We start from the raw sequence: 21,382 nt of genomic DNA on the forward strand, positions 1-21,382 counted from the left end.
TGTTCTTTCCAAAGATTCATCACTTATGTATAAAAATGCATTAGATTTATGTGCATTGATCTTATATCCCGCTACTTTACTGAATTCACTTATGAGTTCTAGAAGTTTTCTGGTGGAATTTTCTGGTTCCTCTAAGTATAATCATATCATCAGCAAATAGGAATAGTTTGAGTTCTTCTTTTTCTATTCGTATCCCTTTAATTTCTTTGGTCTGTCTAATTGCTCTGGTTAGAGTTTCAAGGACGATATTGAATAGAAGTGGTGAAAGAGGGTATCCCTGCCTTGTTCCAGTTTTTAGGGGGAATGCTTTCAGTTTTTCACCATTTAGAATGATATTAGCCATGGGCTTAGCATAAATGGCCTTTACAATGTTAAGGAATGTTCCCACTATCCCTATTTTTTCTAGTGTTTTGAGCATGAAGGGATGCTGTATTTTATCAAATGCTTTTTCTGCATTTATTGAAATAATCATGTGATTCATGACTTTAAGTCTGTTGATATGGTGAATTACATTTATTGATTTTCTGATGTTGAACCAACCTTACATCCCTTAGATGAACCCACTTGATCATGTTGCACTATCTTTTTAATATGTTTTTGTATGCGATTTGCTAAAATTTTGTTGAGAATTTTTGCGTCGATGTTCATTAAGGATATTGGTCTGAAATTTTCTTTCATTCAATGTGTCTCTGTCTGGTTTAGGTATCAGTGTGATATTGTCCTTCATAGAATGAGTTTGGGAGGGTACCCTCCTCTTCTATTTTATGGAATACTTTGAGAAGTATTGGAATGAGCTCTTCTTTAAAAGGTTTTGTAGAACTCGGCTGAGAACCCATCTGGTCCTGGACTTTTCTTTGTTGGTAGGCTTTGATGACCTCTTCTATTTCATTACTTGAAATTGGTCTATTTAAATTGTGTATGTCCTCCTCGTTCAGTTTAGGCAATTCATATGTCCTCTAGAAACCTGTTGATGTCTTCAAAATTTCTATTTTGTTGGAGTATAGATTTTCAAAGTAGCTTCTAATTATGTTTTGTATTTCACTCGTGTCTATTGTGATATTCCTTGTTTATTCCGAATTTTAATGATTTGGGTTTTCTCTTGTCTTCTCTTTGTTAATGTGGCTAAGGGTTTATCAATTTTGTTTATTTTTTCAAAGAATCAACTATTTATTTTGTTAATTTTTTGTATTGTTTCTTTCGTTTCAATTTGTTGATTTCAGCTCTGAGTTTAACTATTTCCTGTCTTCTACTACTTTTGGTGCTGGTCTGTTCTTCTCTTTCTAGGGCGTTGAGCTGTAGTGTTAGGTCGTTTTTTTGTTGAGTTTTACTTCTTTTATTGAATGCGCTCCATGAAATAAATTTCCCTCTAAGTACTCTGCTTTCATAGTGTCCCAGAGATTTTGATATGATGTTTCTTTGTTCTCATTTACCTCTAAGACTTTTTAATTCCTTCCTAATATCTTTTGTTATCCATTTGTCATATAATAGCATATTGTTTAATCTCAAGTGTTGGAGTAGCTTCTGTTTTTACTCTTTCATTTATTTCTAACTTCAATCCATTATGATCTGATAGAATACAAGGTAGTGTCTCTATCTTCTTGTATTTGCTAACATTAGCTTTGTGGCATAATATATGGTCTATTTAGAGAAGGATTCATGTGGTGCTGAGAAGAAAGTGTATTCGCTCTTGGTTGGTTGGTATATTCTGTAAATGTCCGTTAAGTCTAAATTATTGATTGTGTTATTGAGATCTATGGTTTCTTTGTTCAATTTTTGTCTGGAAGATCTGTCCAGTGGTGAGAGAGACGTGTTAAAAATCACCTAGTATTATTGTGTTATGGTCTATTTGGTTTCTGAAATTGAGAAGAATTTGTTTGACATACATGGATGAGCCACTGTTTGGGGCAAATTTTTATGATTGTTATGTCTTGCTGATTTATGCTTCCCTTAAGCAGTATGAAATGTCCTTCTTTATCCCTTCTGACTAACTTTGCTTGAAGTCCACATTATCGGAAATGAGGATGGATACTCCAGCTTTTTGCTGAGTCCATGTGCATGGTATGTTTTTCCCATCCTTTCACCTTAGTCCTATGAGTATCTTTTTCTATGAGGTGAGTCTCTTGCAAGGTAACAAATTGTTTGGATCTTTCTTTTTAATCCAATCTGCCAATCTGTGTCTGTTGATTGATGAATTCAGGCCATTAACATTCAGGGTTATTATTGAAATATGATTTGGTTTCCCGGTCAATTGGTTCATTCTTTAAATTTATTTATTTATTTATTTGACATGACTTGGTTCCTCCTTTATTTGACAATCATTTGAGGATAATTCCTCCCTTTGCTGATTGCTTCTTTGTTTTTCATCTCTTCCTCATGGAGATATTTGCTGAGAATGTTCTATAATGCTGGCTTTGTTTTGTAAATTCTTTTAGCTTTTGTTTATCATGGAAGGATTTTATTTCATCGTCAAATTTGGAGGTAAGTTTTGCTGGGTATAAGATTCTTGGTTGGCATCCATTTTCTTTCAGAGCTTGAAAAATGTTGTTCCAGGCCCTTCTAGCTTTTAGGGTGTGGATTGAAAAATCTGCTGATATCCGTATTGGTTTTCCCCCTGAATGTAATGTTTTTGTTTCTTTTCTCTCACAGCCTTTAAAATTCTGTCTTTATTTTGTAAGGTATTTTCATAATAATGTGCCTTGGTGTGGGTCTGTTGTAATTTTGTGTATTTGGAGTCCTATAAGCCTCTTGAACTTGATTTTCCATTTCATTCTTCAGATTTGGGAAATTTTCTGATATTATTTCATTGAATAGATTGTTCATTATCCTTGGTTTGTTTCTCTAAGCCTTCCTCAATCCCAATAATTCTTAAATTTGGCCTTTTCATGATATCCCATAATTCTTGTAGCTTCTGTTCATGATTTCTTACCATCGTCTCTGTTTGGTCACTTTGTTTTCAAGGTTAAATATTTTGTCTTCAATGTCTGAGGTTCTGTCTTCCAGTGTTCTATCCTATTGGATATGCTTTTTTATGGAGTTCTTAATTGGTTCATTTTTTCCTTCATTTCAAGGATTTCTGTTTGTTTTTTTTTTTTTCAATATCTGTAACTCTTTATGGAAATGATCTTTTGCTTCCTGTATTTGCTCTTTTAACTATCGATTGGTGCGATCATTCATGTCTGCCTTTGCTCTTTCATCTCATCATTCAGTGCCTGCATTTGCTCTTTCATCTCATCGTTTGCTTCCCTGATCATTTTAATTATGTACATTCTGAACTCCTTTTCTGTCATTTCTTCTGCCATGCTGTCATTGGTTTTATTGATGTAACATCTAGATTTGTTTGGGGGCATTTTTTTCCCTTGTTTCTCATATTGTTCAGGTGTCAGTGGACCGCTGAGATATTGCAGATTTCCTCTGTTGACTTATAATGTCCCTGAAGATTCTAGTATATCCCTTCTTAGCCTTCAGTAGGCTGAAGTCTTGGAGGAAGTTGATAGCGCGGTGCTCCACAAGGAAGCTGCCTCTCTAGGGGTGGTAGCCTTCAGGTGGGGGTATATTCCCTGTTAGTAGGCAGAGGTGGCTCTACTTGTTGACCAATGGTCATCCAAAGGGGAACTAGGCTGTGGGGTGAGGCAAGGCCTATTTAGGCCTGTGTCTCTGGTTTTACTGTCCTTGGGGGAAAACCTCACCCGGCAGGGAAGACTCACCTGGTGGGGAGGTCTCGCTGGTCAGTTCCCCTCCTAAGGTTCCCCTCAATCTACAGCCAGCGCCTGGGCTGGGCTGCTTCCTCTGCAACGTTCCCAGGGGCCCCCGGACCTACCTCCTGGGCCTGGGAGCCTCACCCTTTGCAGACGAGTCTCCTTAGGCTGCCTCTCCTCAGAGAATCTGCCTGCAGTCCTGGAACCTTTGCTCCGCCCCTAAGCGTGTCTCTGTGCGGCTCTTCCACCAAGAAGCTTCCTAGGTCCTGGGACCCTGCTGTGCACCTAATCGCCTGGCTATGCGGCCCCATCCTCTGAGCAGTCACCTGGAGCCCCCGTACAATTGCTCCGAGTCCCAGTGACCTGCCACATGCCTCTTCCTCCAGACAACCACCCGGTGTTCCGGTGCGGTCACTAGGAGTCCAAGCAACTCACTGCGTGCCTTCTTCTCTCCCGCCAACCACCCATAGCCCTGGGCAGTCAATCCAAGTCCAAGTGACCCACCCCATTCCTCCTTCTCCTCTATGTAGCCCCCCGGGTGTTCAGGAGTGGTCACTCTGAGTCGCTCTGAGTCCACATGACCCGCTGCATGCCTCCTCTGGGCATCCGCCTGGAGCTCTGGTGTGGCCACTGGAGACCAAGCGATTCACACGCTCCTCCTCCAGGCAGCCCCTGGTGTTCAGGAGCGGTCGCTTTGAGTCCAAACAACTCACCACTCACCTCCTCCTCTGAGCAGCTGCCTGGAGCTCCAGTGCAGTCCACTGCGAGTCCAAGCGACCCGCTGCGCTGCTGCTCCTTCTCCTCCTCCTCCTCCTCCTCCTCCGGGCAGGCCCGGCGTTCAGGAGTGGTTGCTAAGTCCAAACAGCTCGCCAAGCAGCTCCTCCTCTGGCAACCACCTGTAGCTCTGGTGCAGTTGCTCCCAGTCCAAGTGCCTCACTGTGCTGCTCCTCCTGCTCCTCCTCCGGGCAGGCCCCGGTGTTCAGGGGTGGTTGCTCTCAGTCCAAACAGCTCTCCTCGCAGCCCCTCCTCTGGGCCGCCGCCCGGAGCCCCAGAAGTTGGTCCGAGTCCAAGCGCTGTGCTGAGCGGCCTCCTCTACGATGCTCCCAGTTGTCCGAGTTCACTGCTCCAGCGGGGGGGAGGGGGTGTCTTGCCGGGCAGCTCTACTTCACAAAGTTCCCTGCGTTCCGGGACTACCGCCCCATCCCGGACGCCTCACCCGGCTGCTTTGAATTGGTCCCAAGTCTCTCAATATCTCCTCTTTGAATCCTGAGTCCTGGAGCAACATGAAATGCAGCCACCCTCTAGTCCGCCATCTTGAAAACCTCCCCAGTTTTTTTTGTGTGTGTGTTTTTGTTGAATTGTTCTTTGTTATATATTCTGGATACTAATTCTTTATATTAGATATATGTAATGCAACTATTTTCTCCCCACTCTGTTTATATTGTCTTTTAATGTACAAAATTTTAAGTTTTCATGAAGTCCAATTGGTCTTTTGTTTGTTGTTGTTGCCTATGCCTTTAGTGTCACATTCAAGAAATCATCGCCAAATTCAATGTTGTGAAACTTTTGCCTGGTGTTTCCTTCTAAAAATTTTATGTGTTAGTTCTTTCCTTGGATTCTTTGATTCATTTTGAGGTTTTTTTTTTTTTTTTTTTTTTTTTTTTTTTTTTTATGATGTTCAGTGTTCAACTTCATTCTCTTGATGTGATTATCTTGGTTTCCTAGCACCATTTATCCTTTACCCTAGTGAGGGGTCATGGCACTTTTGTGAAAACTCAGTTGCCATATAAGAGTTTATTTTGGGGCTCTCTGTTCTGTTTCCTTGATCTGAATGTCTGTCTTTATCCTAGAACAACATTTTCCAAGTTTGCCCTCAATTTTTTTTTTTTTTTGACTCCAAAAGATTTCTGTATGTAGACAAAAATGGCAGTTGTTGGTTTGGTTTTTATTTTTATTTTTATTTTTTTATTTGTTTTACCCATTCTTTCTAGCCTTGGCAGTATTTACATTTGGTGTAATTCTTGTTAAGGTAGGATTTTTTATCTGCCATTTTGCTAGTTTTTTTTAGTACATTTTATTTGTTTTTCTATTCCTCCCTTACTATTTTGTTTTAAACATTTAATAGCATTATGTTTTAATTCCTGTTTTATTTTAGTATAATTCTTTGTTTTTTTGTGGCTTTCCTCAGATTAAAATTAAATATCTAATTTAGAATGATTGAGTTTATATTAATCCCAAGTTAATATTCATACTTTTTCTTCAATATAATACCATTCCTTTTCCTCTACTTGATACTATTACTGTCAAATTACATCTTTGATTATTTTATCTCATTAACATTATAACATTGTAATATCTTTAATTTGTGTATGTAGTTACCTTTACTATTGCTCTTTGTGTTTCCTTGGTTACTGTCAAATGTTCTTTGATTTCAACCTGAAGGGTTCTTTTAATATTTAATATTTCTGATAGAACAGGTGTGTTAGGAATGATTTATTAGTATCTTAATTTCATTTTTGAAAGAGTGTTTTGGTGGATATAGAATTATATTGGTTGACAGACTTTGAATTTAAAATTTCCCTGTCTTCAGTCCTTTGTGGTTTCTGATAAAGTGTTAATTTTACTGAGAATGTCTTGTATATGATCAGTGGTTGGTCATTCTTTTGCTATTTTCAAGGTTTTCTTTTTTTTTTATCTACTAGCAGTTTGTGATATAGGTAGTTGTGAATCTGAGTTTTTCTCATTTGGATGAGCTTAATGGATGTGTAAATATTTTTCATCAGATTTTTGCAAAATTTTTTGTCCATTATATTTCAGATATTCTTTTGTGTGTGTGTGTATGTTTTCAAATATTCTTTATGTCCTTTCTCTGTTTCCTTTTTGGGGACTCCTATTATGCATACATTGTTCACCTGAGGGTGTGTTCCACAAGGTCTCTAAGGCTCTGCTCATTTTTGGGGGTTGGGTACCAGGGATTGAAACTGAGGAGCACTCGACCACTGAGCTACATCCCTAGCCCTATTTTGTGTTTTGTTTAGAGACAGGGGTCTCAATGAGTTGCTTAGTGCCTCACTTTTGCTGAGGCTGGCTTTGAACTCTCCATCCTCCTGCCTCACCTCCTGAGCCGCTGGGATTACAGACTTGTGCCACCGTGTCTGGCACTGCTCATTTTTCTTCAGTCTTTTTCCTTGCTTTAGACTAGAAATCTCAGTTGACCTGTCTTCCTTCTGGCTCTTCAAAATCTGTTGTGAGTTCTTCTAGAGAATTTATTTTATTATCAGATTGTTATACTTTAACTCTATCATTTCTATTTGGTTTTAAAAAAAAATTTCAAAAAATTTGTCTCATTGATAAACATTGGTAAACTTTGTTCTCAGAATTTAAATGCTTTTAATTCTTCTAATGTGTTTCTAACAGCTGTTTATAAATTTATATTAAGTCTAAAGCCTGGGATTTTTTCAGGGATGATTTGTATTGACTGCTTTTCCTCCATCATATGACCCATACTTACCTGTCCCCCCCCCGCAAGTTTCGTAATTTTTTTAAATTGAAAATTGTACATTTAGAAAAACATAATTTGGCATCTTTGAAAATCAGATTCTCTTCCCTCCACATGCCTAATTGTTATTGCTGTTTGTTGTTTTTTGTTTTCATGTCTATATTTAAGTACCTTATGTGGCTAGTTAATCCCTGAAGCCTCTTTTAGGTTAGCTTAATAGCTAAGCTCATGGTTGCACTGAGATTTCTATAAAGGCATTGAAACCAGGAAGTTTCTCAGCCTTGCCAAGAAGTTCTGTGTGTGTATTGAGGCAAGCCTTCAGTATATAGGCAGTTTATGTCTTTACTTTAGCTTTTACTTCCTATATGCATAGATTCTCAATGCCAGCCAGAGGTGAGAGATTATTCTTGGAGCCTTCTGAGTATTGCCCAGGAGCACATGCATGTGGCTTTCTATTTCCCAGAATATGTTGGATCTTTTCAAGACTCTATAAACATACCATTTCCCACATTTTTTCCTTTACTTTTATTGGTTAGGGTTTTTTCTTTATCTGAATTGTTATCATTGCCTCAGGTAACTGTGATTATTAAACTCTTGCTTTCTGCAAACATATAGGGGTATTATGAGTATTGGCTGAATTAAATATGTGAAGTTTCTAGAACAGTGTCTGACATACAACTAGGGTTAGATATAGTCAATATTATAAAATCAATTACTGTAATATACTAATAAGAAAGGAAAGCTATGTGATCCTATCAATTGGTAAAGAAAAAAATTAATATATTTTAGTGTCCATTAGTTTAATAACTATTAATCACATAACTCATGAAGAATAAATGTGAAAAAGCTACATTATTATTTTAATGAAGACATATTAAAAACATTATTTTTGAGATTGTTCTTATTAACACGGCTTCTTTTCAGCTAATAATTGTAACTAGGGCAAAAATAATAGAGAAAGAAAGGACATAGATATATGGATGAGAGAAGAGAGAAAACTGATATTATTTATAAAAGCATATACTGACATAGATACATGGATGAGAAGAGAGAAAACTATTATTATTTTAAAAAGCATATACAGATATGTTAGAATTAATAAGCGTTTTGGTAGCATTACTGAATGCAAAAGTAATGTATAAAAAATAGTTGCAGGAAATGGCAGTTTTTAAAATAAAAAGTTACTGTATTCTACTCCTATGCATACAATCAAGATAAATAGAACATATACAAAAGACTTGTTTTGAATGTTCATAGTATTATTTATAATAGCCAAAAGTGGAAATAATTCATACGTCCATCAACTTGTAATAGGGATAAACAAAATATTTTATATCCACACAATGAAGACACTATTCAGCAATAGAAAGGATCAACCTCAAAAATATGGTCATTGAATGAATCCATACATATTATATGGTTCCTTTTATGTAAAATGTTCCGACAGAGAAAACCTGTAGAGACAATAATTAGACTATTTACTTAGTGACTAGAGGAGGGTGGAGTCGGAATTGGTTGGAATTGATATAAGGGATATTTTGTGGATTATGGAAATGTTCTAAAACTAGATTGTGGTGATGATTGCACAACTCTGTAAATTTGCTAAAAATTATTGATCTGTATATAAAAATTCATATCCCTGTATTTCTTCCCTTCTTCCTGAACTTTGGTCTACATATATCTTAAAACCCTTTCTATTTGGAACAGACTTTTTACATTATATTGTTTTATTTTTGAGATGGTTAGAAGTAATTTTTATTAGTTAAATATTTTACTAAGTAAACCATTATTTGTTATGTTGTTACTTGGGGAATTTCCTGTGTGTGGTTATTTTTATATATTCAGAAATGTGCCTAAATCCTATGTAACTTTTCGATGAACTATCCCAAGTGTTTTCATTCCCAAGCAACAATCACCTAGATCAAGAAATAGATCAGGTATTTGAAAGTTTCAAACAGAGACAGGGGCAAGAAACTTATGAAGAGTTTACTTGCCTCGGTTTACTCTCTGACCTATAGAGAATATCCTCTTATTTGAAGATGTTTTTATATGCCGTTCTGTTTCAAAGGACTATTGGCATGTTCTTTTTGAATTTTCTTATTCTTGAATGACAGATGGATTCAAATAATTAATTATTTTTTTGACGTAGGAATACAGTTGGACAGAATGAACTGAAAATCAACAATGATCGAGCAGTAAATTCAGGACTGTTTTTTGAAGATAAACCAAAGCCTTCTAAACAATCACTTCAGTCTTATCAGGAAGCTTTGCAACAGCAGGTATTCACCATTCATTTTGTGTCTAACATCTTATTGTTAACACAGTGGTCCTTTAGAACTCAGGGTATGGCAGGGCAGGGAAAAAACAGTTATAATTCAATTTAATAAGTTTTGAAATAGATATACTGGAATGCTGTGGAAAGCATAGAATAGGGAGAGTAATTACCTGGGATTATTGGGTAGGCTTCACGTGGTAATTAATGGTTGAACTGCATGTTATATGAAGAATAAGTTGGATATTCCTGGCATATTAGGGGAATTAAATTGTTTTGCGGGGAGAGGCTGGAGAGTTAGATTGTGCTGGATTGTGAAGGATTAGGTAATAAAGAGCTTTCAGGTTCATCTTGTTATGGACAGCCAAAAAGAAGGAAATTTTAAATCTGAGAAAAGGTGAAAGGATTAGTTGATAAAAGGAAATTTGACTTTAGGAAGATAACTTGTGAACAGTTGGCAAAGAGATATGGCCGAGAAATCCAGTAAATCCTGAGGTAGTCCAGTCAGGAGGTTTGAGGCCCTGAACCAAATGAAGAAGCAGTGAGGATATCCAAGAGACAGTTCTGAGGTTTCATTGATAGGACTTGGATATAGTGAATGAGAAAGAGCATAGGGCTTGAAGGTGATTCTGAGTGTTGAGTGGTCTAATCTAGGAGAATAATGAGGCTATAAATCAAGACAGGGAATAAATACATGTAGTAGAATATGTTTAGTGAGAGAAGGTAATGGATTCTGTTACTGCTTGTAATGCTCAGAGAGTTTATTTAAATACCAAATTTAACTATCAAACGTACAGGTTTTTGTTTTTTTTTTCCCAATTTTATCTCTGGGAACGCTCTGGGACTCTTGTTTTTAAATCTGTGTAGATGACTATATATCTATCTAAACTAAGGTAACTTCTGTAAAATTCTATCTGGATATCTTAAAATACGTTTTTTCAACTTTTACATGGGGAACCTTTGGAAAGATAAAGATAGTTTTTTTTTAAAGTTATAAGCACCATTATTTTTTATATGTTAGGATTCTACAATAGGAGAGTTAATTTTGAATGAGCATATTAAAAATATCACTGACAAATCTAGATTTCTCAACTCTAGAAGTATGGCATGTGTGTGATGACTTCTTTGGCTCTGCTAGAGTGAAAGAGTACCTAAATTTACCATGCACATGGTTTTGAGTTTAAAAAATGACTTTCCAAAATGTAGATTTTTATTCATTGCCTATCCATATATCTCGAGAACAATCTTGTGCTTATACTTTGTGATAATAAGAATGTATTTGTTTTGTGTGTTTTTATAAATCTATACTTGCTTTGAACCTTCAACCTTCTGAATTCTGGAAATAGACTACCTAGGAAGAGTAGGTTTGATGAGGTAGGGAATTAGAACCATGAAAGGCTATATATGAAAGGAAAGTACAGAGATCCTAATGGTCCCATAGAACTGGTGAGGTTGGGAAGGAAATGATTGGAGTAGAAGTGGGGAGAGAGGGAGGAGTTGGTTGAGTTCCAAGTGGGGTTAGTAGCTGGAAAGGTCTCTGGTAGAATAATGGGATGGGAAGGATAGCAGGCATATATTCCAGCTATTCAGGTGTTTATAAGTTGAATGTTGAATATTGCGTTTATTTGTTAATTATAAACTTTACAGTGAGATGTACTGCAAAACAAAAACAAAAAAGAAACAAAAAAAAAAACTCCAGGTTTTTTTTTTTTCTTTCTAAACCAGAAAAATGAAATATATGATGTTACTAACCACTTGTATCAGCACACTCGTCAGAACTTATTTTAAATATATCTTATGTTGTCAAGATCCGGGAACGAGAAGAAAGGAGGAGGAAAGAACGCGAAGAAAAAGAAGAATATGAAGCTAAATTGGAAGCTGAAATGAGAGTTTACAACCCTTGGGGGAAAGGTGGAGGTGGTGCTCCTCTCAGGGATGCAAAAGGAAACCTGATAAGTATGCTGTTTCCATGGCTTGTTTTTAAAATAAACTAAATTATTTCATATTTGAAAGAGTAAAGAGTACAGGAGGGATTTTCAACATTAAAGCTAGGTCTTTTTTTTTCTTAATGTGAAAGAAGCATTTTTTTTTTTTTTTTTTTGGTGCTGGGGATCGAGCCCAGGGCCTTATGCTTACAAGGCAAGCACTCTACCAACTGAGCTATCTCCCCAGCCCATGAAAGAAGCATTTTGATAATAATATAGCAGAGGTTAGAAAGACTTCTTCAGAATTATGTTAATTTATTTTTTATTATAAATTGTTCAATCTTCTGATAATATAACCCAACTGCACAGAAAAGTTTGTGGTAGTTGGTAAGTATTTACCTAAACTAGTACTTAGAATATTTTATTTTGTAGTAAAAATGGTTAAAACTTTTTGACAAGTTTTTGTTTTTTTTTTTTAAAGACTAGTAAGCCATTTTAAAAATAAATAATTGGGATTGTGGGAAGGGATCTTGTATTTAATTTATATGTGGAGTATATCTGCTCATGTAAAGAGCTCCTTTGAAAAAATACTTGATCTCAGAAACTGTATGTCAGATTGCAGAATTATGTTGTTATTTTTCAGTTTATATCTCCAGAAGTTTTGATCTAATAATGGAACAGTTTGAAAAAGTTTTTTTTACAACTTGCTTTATATATTAACAGTTTCTAACTAGCTTGTAATTAAACCGATTAAAATGGAGTAAGATAAATGTTTTTGAAAATTGATTAGAAATGAGAAAGGATGATAGAAAAATACCTATTAAGATATTAAAAATGTAGATTTTTATGTTCTTCAAGTGGTATATGTTATAGGGATAGGTAAGGGATAAAATGAGAAGATTGCTAGATATTTAGTTTTACATCCTTATGAATTATGGCTTTTATTCTTCACTAAATTTTTTTAAAAGATAGACTTGAGACTCAATAAGGTAACTTTTTTTCTCCCAAAAGATTTGTTTCTTTGCTATCTTCATTTCATGAATACTTTCCCTCACAATTGTGGAAGATGGTACTCTTTGTTACTTTTTAAAAAAATTTTTGTAGATGAGATGATTTTAGGTGGATGCATAGATGAACATTTTTATTGTAATAGTTAAATGTTTATTTGGATATATTGTTAGGAAATTCTGATTTTCCATTTATGGGTAGTGCCATAATATTTCCTCTTAAAGTAAAGGTGTTACTTAAAGGTGTTAATCAAGGCAGTTAATGAAAAAGCACTGTAACAACTCTGAATTCTCAGTTGAAGTTTACTTCTCAGTTATGTCACATTCTGATGTTGTTTGGTGGTTCTCCTACAAGAATCACTTAGGGACCTGGATATTTTCCATTATGTCACCATTCTGTTTTAACTTCTAGCTGCACAGACTGGGAACGTGGGGTAGTGAGGACTAGTTGAGAATTTTTTACTTTTCTGTGTATTGGAGATTGAACCCAGGGGTGCTTTACCACTGAGCTGAATCAGCTACATCCCCAGTTCTTTTTTTGTTTTTGTTTGAGGACAGGTTATTGCTATGTTGCTGAGGGTCTCACTAAGTTGCTGAGGCTGGGCCTTGACCTTGTGATCCTTCTGGTTAGAGCCTCTGAATAGTTGGAGTAATTATTGGTATGGGCCACCTTGTCTGGCTACAAGTTGAGGGTTTTGTTGAGTCCTGACTTGGAAATGAAGAGATGTCACCTTTGACTTCATTCTGTTGTTCAAAACTAATTATAGGTGGATTCCAACATAACTGCTTGAGTAACTGGGAAGTTTAGCTTTCTCTATGCCCAAGAGGAGGACAGGATTTTTGATAATTATATAGTTGTTTTGCTCTTGGAAGTCTAAATTGTGAGTTGATAGAAATTTACCACGGGAAATTTAAAATAGAAAATTGCCATGGGAGAGGTGCTTAATGACTGAAACACTGGAAATAGGTTAATTTCTTAGATCTTTTCAGAGTGACTCTAAAATTATTTTCAGTTCAGATAATACATTTATGGTATTTTGTATGCATTTAATTGGTGGAAATAAGCAGGATAAATGTGGGTTACTGAATTATAAACTATTGTTTTAGAATTGTCTGACCTAATGGGGATAGAAAAAAGCATTTCTGAGATTTTCATTTTTGGTAGTAATGTTTAGTTTGCTTATTTAATACTGCAGTTATGCCATGAAATCAAAAAGGTCTACTCTTTTATCAAATACATTGGAACTAATTTTTAAAAAATTTTAATTTTTCTTTTCAGTTATACATACATACAGTTATATATAGTTATATATAATATATATATATATATATATATTTTATTCTTATTAGGATCCCAGTCTTATGGATGTACATATGGTGAGATTCACTGTGGTGATTCATATATGTATAAAAGGAAAGTATTCTTTTCACTATCTTTCCCTTTCTCAACCCCCTCTTCATTTCCCCTTTGTCTTCAAAATTCTACCTTTATTCTATATGTTAGGCATTTTCATAATGATGTGCCTTAGTGTGGGTCATTATAATTTTGTTTATTTGGAGTCTTGTGTGCCTCCTGTATCTGATTTTCCATTTCATTCTTTAGTTTTGGAAAATTTTCTGATATTGTTTCATTGAAGGATTGTGCATTCCTTTGGTTTGTATTTCTGAGCCTTCATCTATCCCAATAAATCTTAAATTCCCATTTTTATTGGAAATTCTGTTTATGGTCTCTAACAAGTTTACTCCATGGTCAACTTCATTTTCAAGATTACATATTTTATCTTCTTTGCCTGAAATATTATCTTCCAAGTCATCTAGTCTGTTGGTGATGCTTTCCATTGAATTTTTAATTTGGTTTATTGATTCCTTTATTTTGAGGATTTCTCTTTGATTGTTTTTCAGAATCTCAATTGAAGTGAGTTTTCACTTCCTATATTTGCTCTCTGCTTTTGCTCCTTACATTGGTGTCAGTGGATACTGCTATTTAGGTATTTTGACATCTACAGTGTTAATTGGCACAATAGACAGAAATGGTATGATAAGGAATTGTCAACAGTAAAAACAATAAGTTTGGAAGGGTTTGCAATTTCCCAAAATGTGAACAGGGAGAATGCAGAAGAGATGTAGGATGTGATGATTATGAGGGAAGAGGAGAGAAAATAGAAGTGAACAATTAAAGGAAGAGTGAAAGATCAATAGAATTTGACTGTTAATGATAGAGGAGCTGGGAAAAGGGAGAAAATATGTCAGGAGAAATAAGACAAGTGAAAAACAATACAAAACCAAAACAAAACATACTAGTTCAAAATCTTAACCCTCAAAAGACAGTCATGAAAAATAACTACCTTCAAAAAATTTTGCAAAGGAGAAAAGAGAGACAAATACAACTGTGTGAAAATAACATAACACTCTATACTCAAAGACAAAAGTCAACAAAGAATTGTGACAGTAAAATTAAAAACAACCAACACAAAAGATTGCCAAATGCATCTCGTAGTTCTAATTCATTAGTAGCATGATTAAACATTTCTTCATATATTCTTAAGTATTTGTATTTTATGTATTGGATTTGTCCTAGAGTTGTGTTTGTTTCTTATGTCATTTGTTGGGATAAAATTTGCATGCAATAAAATTATTCAGTTTTAAAATTTAGTGAATTTTGATAGCTGGTTCTACTAACCACTGTTACCACAATCAAGAGATAGAACACTTCCAGAAATGCAAAAAGTTCCTCGAGTCCCTTTATAGTCATTTCTTTTACCAAACTGTCTGCTGCTGCTAACTTGTGTCATGATAGTATTATCTTTTGATTCTGACATTTTTCTTTTGGCATAGTATTTGTTATATTCATCCACATTTCCATATGTCACTAGTAATTTGTTATTATTAAAAAATGTTGCATTGTTTGGATGTGTACCACAATTGTTTATCCACATACCAGTTGATGAGCATTTGGGTTATTTCTATTTTAAATCTGTATGAATAAAACTGTTACAAACATTTACTTACCAGTCTCTCTGTGAATTTAAGTTTTCATTTCTCTTTTAAATGCTTGGAATGGGCTCCTCAGGTTGTATAGTTAGGTGTGTTTAAGTTTGTGTAAAATTGCCAGACCATTTTCCAAATTGGTTGTGCCTTTTATTATTCCTGCCAGAAAAACATGAAACTTCCAACTGCTTTGAGCTTTAAAATTTTGCCATTCTATTAAGTGTATGGCGATAATTTAAGCATTTTTTTTTTGAGAAATAATTTTAAGACTCACAGAACAGTTGCAAAGAGTATGAAGAACACCTTTCACCAGTTCCCCCTAATGTTTTTACATTATATAATCATGGCACAATGATCAAAACTAGAAATTAACATTGGTACAATATTACTAATGAAATTATAGACCTTATTTGGATTTTACTTGTTTTTCCCCTAATCTCCTCTTATTCCAGGCTCTAGTCTAAGATCCTATCTTGCATTTAGTTGTCATGTCTTCTTTAGTCTCCTGCACAGTCTGTGATAGTTCCTACCTGTTTGTCTCTTTTGTCAAATCTATCTATATCTTAAGATCCAATTCTTGGCAAATGTCATAAAGTCATTCTTCTTTATGGCTGAGTGATATTCCATTGTGTATATGTACCACAGTTTATCCATTTATGATAGGCATCTAGGTTGGTTAAAATAGCTAAGCTATTGTAAATTGTGCTGCTGTAAACAGTGATTGGCTGTGTCACTGTAGTATGCTGATTTAACAATCTTTTGGGTATATGCCGAGGAGTGGATAACTGGGTCAAATGGTGGTTCCATTCCACGTTTTCTGAGGAATCTTCATACTGCTTTCTAGAGTGGTTGCACCAAGTTGCAGTCCTACTAGCAATGTATGAGTGTTCCTTTTTTCTTCACATTCTTGCCAACATTTGCTTTTACTTGTATTCTTGATAATGGCCATTCGGACTACAGTGAGATGGGAGTCTCGGTGTAGTTTTAATTTGCATTCCTCTAATTGCTAGAGGTGTTGAACATTTTTTTCATTTATTTATTTATTCTTTTAGTATTGGGGATTGCACTCAGGGGCACTCAGTGGGGTCTCACTGAGTTGCTTAGTGCCTCGATATTGCTGAGACTGACTTTGAACTCCCTATCCTTCTGTCTCAGCCTCCTCAGTTGTTGGGATTATAGGCATGCACCACTATGCCCGGTTCATTTATTTATTGACATTCATATTTCTTCTTTTGATAAAGGGCTGTTCAGTTCCTTTGCCCATTTATTGATTGGGTTATATTTTGGTGTTAAGCTTTGAGTTCATTGTATGTCCTGGAAAATAATGCCTTATCTGAGGTGTAGGTAGGAAAGATTTTCTCCCATTCTGTAGGCTCTTTCTCTTTGTGTTCTTGATTCTTTCATTTCATCTAGTTTTCAAAGTTATTGCATAAAGTTGTTCATAACTTTCCTCTGTTTTTTAAATGTCTATAGATTTGTGGTGATGGCTCTTCATTCATTCCTGCTATTTTTAATTTATATATTTTCTCTCATGTTTTTTCTGAGTCAGTTTGGCCAGAGGAGTATCATTTATTGTTCTTTTTCATAGAACCAGCTTCAGTTTTACTGACATTCTTTACTGTTCTTTTCTGTTTCCTTGATTTTTGTTCTTATCTTTACCGTTTTCTTCTTTTATTTTACTTTATGCTTGCTTTTCTTTTTCTGATTTTTAATGTGGGAGCTTAGATTATGATTTGAGACTTTATATATTTTCTGTGCATTTCAGTATGCTACAAATTTCTCATTTCTTTACCCTGTGGCTCACAAATCTTGGTTTATGCATTCTTATTTTCACTCAATTTAATTTTTGATTTTCTTGGACCAATCAGTTATTTGGAAGAGAATTTTATAAAAATTCCAAAGAGATTTTTTTTTTCCACTTATAGTCTTATTCTGTTTTTTTGTTCAGAGAATATACTTTTTGTGATCTTATTGATTTTAAATTTGTGAGATTTATTTCATGGAGCACCAGTTAGATTTTTACTCATTTTAGAAATTGTGATCTTTGATTTTTTTCCTTAAATATATGCGTATGTACATATACAATTTCTATATTTATTATTATATATGTTTATACTTTAAATTAGGTTAATTTTGAAATATTAGTAGTGTCAGAGGTAAAAATTTTGCTTGACTCTCTGAATTAACTGATTACAAAGGAGTTTATATGCCAGCCATGGATTACTTAAATTTTGGGGCCTTCTAATAATATTATAACATATATTACAGCCATTTTCTTTAAATGTTTTAGTTCTTACTTCCACCAAAGTATAAAGAGTAGCACCTGATTTGTAAAGTTAGTTTTAATTTTGAAGTGTTCATTTAGATTCACAAAAATAAAAATTATAAAATAAAATAAATAATGAAAAAATTAAGTACAATTTATATGTAATTATCTGTAAGATCATATAGTTAGCCCTAGTCTGGTAAATTGTTCAAGTAGAATTATTTTTTCCACACATGAATCTGTGACTTGTTTGTTTGCTGTTGTGTTTGTTTTAAAAATTATTCTTATGCTGATAGTCTTATTTTAAATGATTTCTATTTAAGTCCAGTGTTCACAGCTAGCAATTACACTCGTGCCCAGAAGAGTACCTTTTTCCTTTCTTTCACTCTTGATTGATTTTATTTTACTACTTTACATACATAGAACAAGGAGTGGTCAATAGATGGACAATTTTTTTTTAATAAAAGACAGTATGAATTTATCTTGATTGTTAAACCTGATTTTTAAATGTTGAATAATAATTATATATTCTGATGAAATCTTTTTATATAAAATACATGGAATAGCATGCTAAATGAGAGGTGCATATATAATCAAAACAGTATATTATGTTATTGATTTTGAAGTTTTATTAGTGTTTGCTTACTTATGGAATATTTATCTTTTAATGTGTACTTTGTATAGGTGACTATCAAAATGAGATTGCGTTTCCTAAGCATTCTCTAGGTTTACAGCAGAACTCTGTGTGTCATACTGGAAGGAAGTGAACTTGCTCTACTGAAGTCTGATAATAGAAAAAAATAGAAGAATATTGTGGGTAATATTATTTACAATGAACTTCTCATTTCCACAGGCCATTACTTATGCTGTTCTAGTGAATCGGAATTATTTTCAAGTTATTTTGTTTCATTTTTGAACAACTGAAGGACCACAGTTATTAGCCCATGACCTTGACCTTTCCCATCATCTTTCTTTTTTTATTCTCCTCCCATATTCTAATAGATCTCTGGATTTGGGGGTGATTTCAGGATCACCTACCTGCCCCTTTCCAATCCTTGGCACTTTGGAGTTTTCTTGCAGTCATCTTTTTCTCTGTCATTTTACCCAGTCCCTTCTCTTTTGCGTTTTTGTTTTCCATTCATTTCTTCCCTTCTGTCTCTGAACATGCTTAGTTAACTTGTGTTCTTAAACACAAATATTCTGCCTTATCATGCTACTTCTCTTTATCATATGAAACATTCAAAGACTTTGGGTGTCATTTACTGTCTTCTTATTGCTAAAGCTATAATGACTGTAGTTTTCTACCCCTTTCTGATGCTACATTTTAAAAAATAATTGTCCTTATTTCAATTTAATGGTTTTTACTTAGACCATATCCTCTTTGAACTGGAGTGACAGTTCCTTCAGGTCCTCTGCATTCTCTGAGATGCTGTTTTTCTTCAGTTAACATTTGTTGGATGTGCATCTTGAACCTGTTTAGACTCTTCTCAGCTGGTCCATGATCTTTCTTCTAAAGGACTATTTTCTGACCTCATGTGCACCTTGAAAAATATGATCATTCCTATCATCCATTCTTTCCCCCGTCATCTCTTCTGTTCTCTCCCATGTTACTCCTTGGGCCTTTTCTACAGATGATCTTCAAATTGCCTTCTCTGCCTCTGCTCACTTTAAAACTCATTTCCAGCCTGCCTTGGCATCTCTGTACCTTTATGTTTGGGGGATTATTTATACTAGCATGCAAAACAAACTTACTTTCAAGTCAAGCTCATCTTTACTTGTCATGTTCTGTTAAGGGCATCATAATATAGTATTCAAACTAAAAGACATGAATGAAATCTTTTTGACTCCCTGTATCTATTAGTTAATAAATCAATGTATACATGAGTTCTGCCTCTTCAGTGTTTTCTTACATTGTCTTCATAGAATTTATTTCAACTGCTGCCATAATTGAGATTATTATGTTTATTTGGGTTTCTTTCCATTTCCTTATTACTTACTTCTTCTTCATCATCTTTTGTTTTTCACATACAAGTTATAACATGTATCAAAAATATGACAATTATCTTTATTCCATTCTCAGAAATCATTGAGGACTCTGGAGTCTTATTGCCCAAGTTTACATTCTAGTGCCATTTACTTACTTTGTGAATCTTTGAACAAATTGCTTAGTTCAGTTTTCTCATATATAATTCTGGGGTAAAAATAACAATACCATATCATATGAATTATTGTTTAGTATATAAACAATGGTGAATATTTAATGTTGCTTGCCATTATTACTAATACTACTTCAGTAACTACCAAACTGTTTCTCCATTACCATCTATAGAATAAAATTGAGAAACCATCTGTGTGCCTTTTAGGACATTCCAGAATAGGCATCTAATCTGCAGTTTCCTAGTTTTTCTCTTATTACTCTATTGCATGTATGTTGTATTCTAGGCAGGTTGACTATGTTTCTGGAAGACTACTCATAATTCACCCCCTTGGAGCATTTCATCACTTTATTGTATTTATTTATTATTCTTTCCCAGTCACCTTTACCTTTAAAACTCCTGTTCATTTTTAAAGTCTAAGCTACTCTAAAGTTATAATATGACATGAAGTTCCCTGATTCTAAGCTCCCATTCTTTTTTTGTAACATTTACATCTTACCTTGCTACATTCTGTTATTCTGTGATTCATGTTCAAAATGCATCCTTGAACATAATGTGCTTCCTCATAAATAGTTTTTATATCCAGGCTTGAGTTCATTTTTATTGCTGCAGTACTATCCCAGTTATTTGGGGAGAGAAAAAACTACTTTTTTGTTTTGTTTAACTTTTGAGCTCTGTAAACATTCAGGTATGTTGCTGAGATTGAAGGGGTTGTTTGGCCCAGTTGTAGGAGCTCAGACTTTTGCTGTTTTTATTAAATATCTATTACTGTGTGGAAAAACCACCCCAAAATTTACTGTTTTTTAAAATAATAAAACACTACTATCTTGTAGTTTCGTGGATCCATAATTTGTGAGTGGTCCATAATTTGACCCATTTCCTATCTGACTCCCCACATGGCTCAGGGGGCCTTAGTCCTTGCCATATGAACCTCTCCATAGGGCTCTTTCAGTGTCATTATTTGGCATTTGGCTTTTTTTTTGGAGCAAGTGATCCATAGATAAACAAGGTGGAAACCATGTCTTCTTATTGTTGGTCTTGGAAGTCATGTACCATAATTTCTTCAATATTTAGTGATAATAAGTGAGTTACACCAGGCATGATGGTGTATGCTTATAACCCCAGCGACCCAGAGGCTGAGACAGGAAGATCACAAGTTTGAGGCCAACCCTCCAGCAATGTCTCAAAGTTTAAAAAGGGCCAGGCATGGTAGCACATGCCTGTAATCCTAGTGACTTGGGAGGTTGAATCAAGAGGATTGTGAGTTCAAACCCAGCCTTAGCAATGGTGAGGCACTAAGCAACTCAGTGAGACCCTAGTCAATAAAATACAAAATAGGGCTGGGTATGTGGCGTAGTGGTTGAGTGCCCCTGAGTTCAATCCCCAGTACCCTCTCCCCCAAAAATAAATAAATAAATTTAAAAAGGGCTGGCAGCAGTTTGGGAGGTTTAGACAGGAGGATAACGAGTTCAAAGTCAGCCTCAGCAAAAGGAAGGTGCTGAGCAACTCAGTGAGACTCTGTCTCTAAATTAAATACAAAATAAGACTGGGGATGTGGCTCAGTTGTCAAGTGC

At 34.9% G+C, this 21,382-nt stretch overlaps 1 protein-coding gene and 1 long non-coding RNA gene across 2 annotated transcripts in view; one reads left to right on the forward strand and one right to left on the reverse strand.

Moving 5' to 3' along the window:
- CSPP1 (centrosome and spindle pole associated protein 1) overlaps positions 1-21,382 on the forward strand; it is a 145,123-nt gene that overhangs the window by 76,671 nt on the left and 47,070 nt on the right. Inside the window, 2 exon segments of the mRNA XM_079101798.1 lie at positions 9,344-9,473; positions 11,275-11,422. Of these exon segments, the coding sequence (XP_078957924.1) occupies positions 9,344-9,473; positions 11,275-11,422 (278 nt within the window).
- Positions 1-21,382, reverse strand: part of LOC306641391 — a 51,932-nt gene that overhangs the window by 13,902 nt on the left and 16,648 nt on the right. The gene's annotated exons all lie outside the window — the stretch shown is intronic.

This window comes from Sciurus vulgaris, assembly GCF_902686455.1.
Source record: "Sciurus vulgaris genome assembly, chromosome: 1".
Lineage (NCBI taxonomy): Eukaryota > Metazoa > Chordata > Mammalia > Rodentia > Sciuridae > Sciurus > Sciurus vulgaris.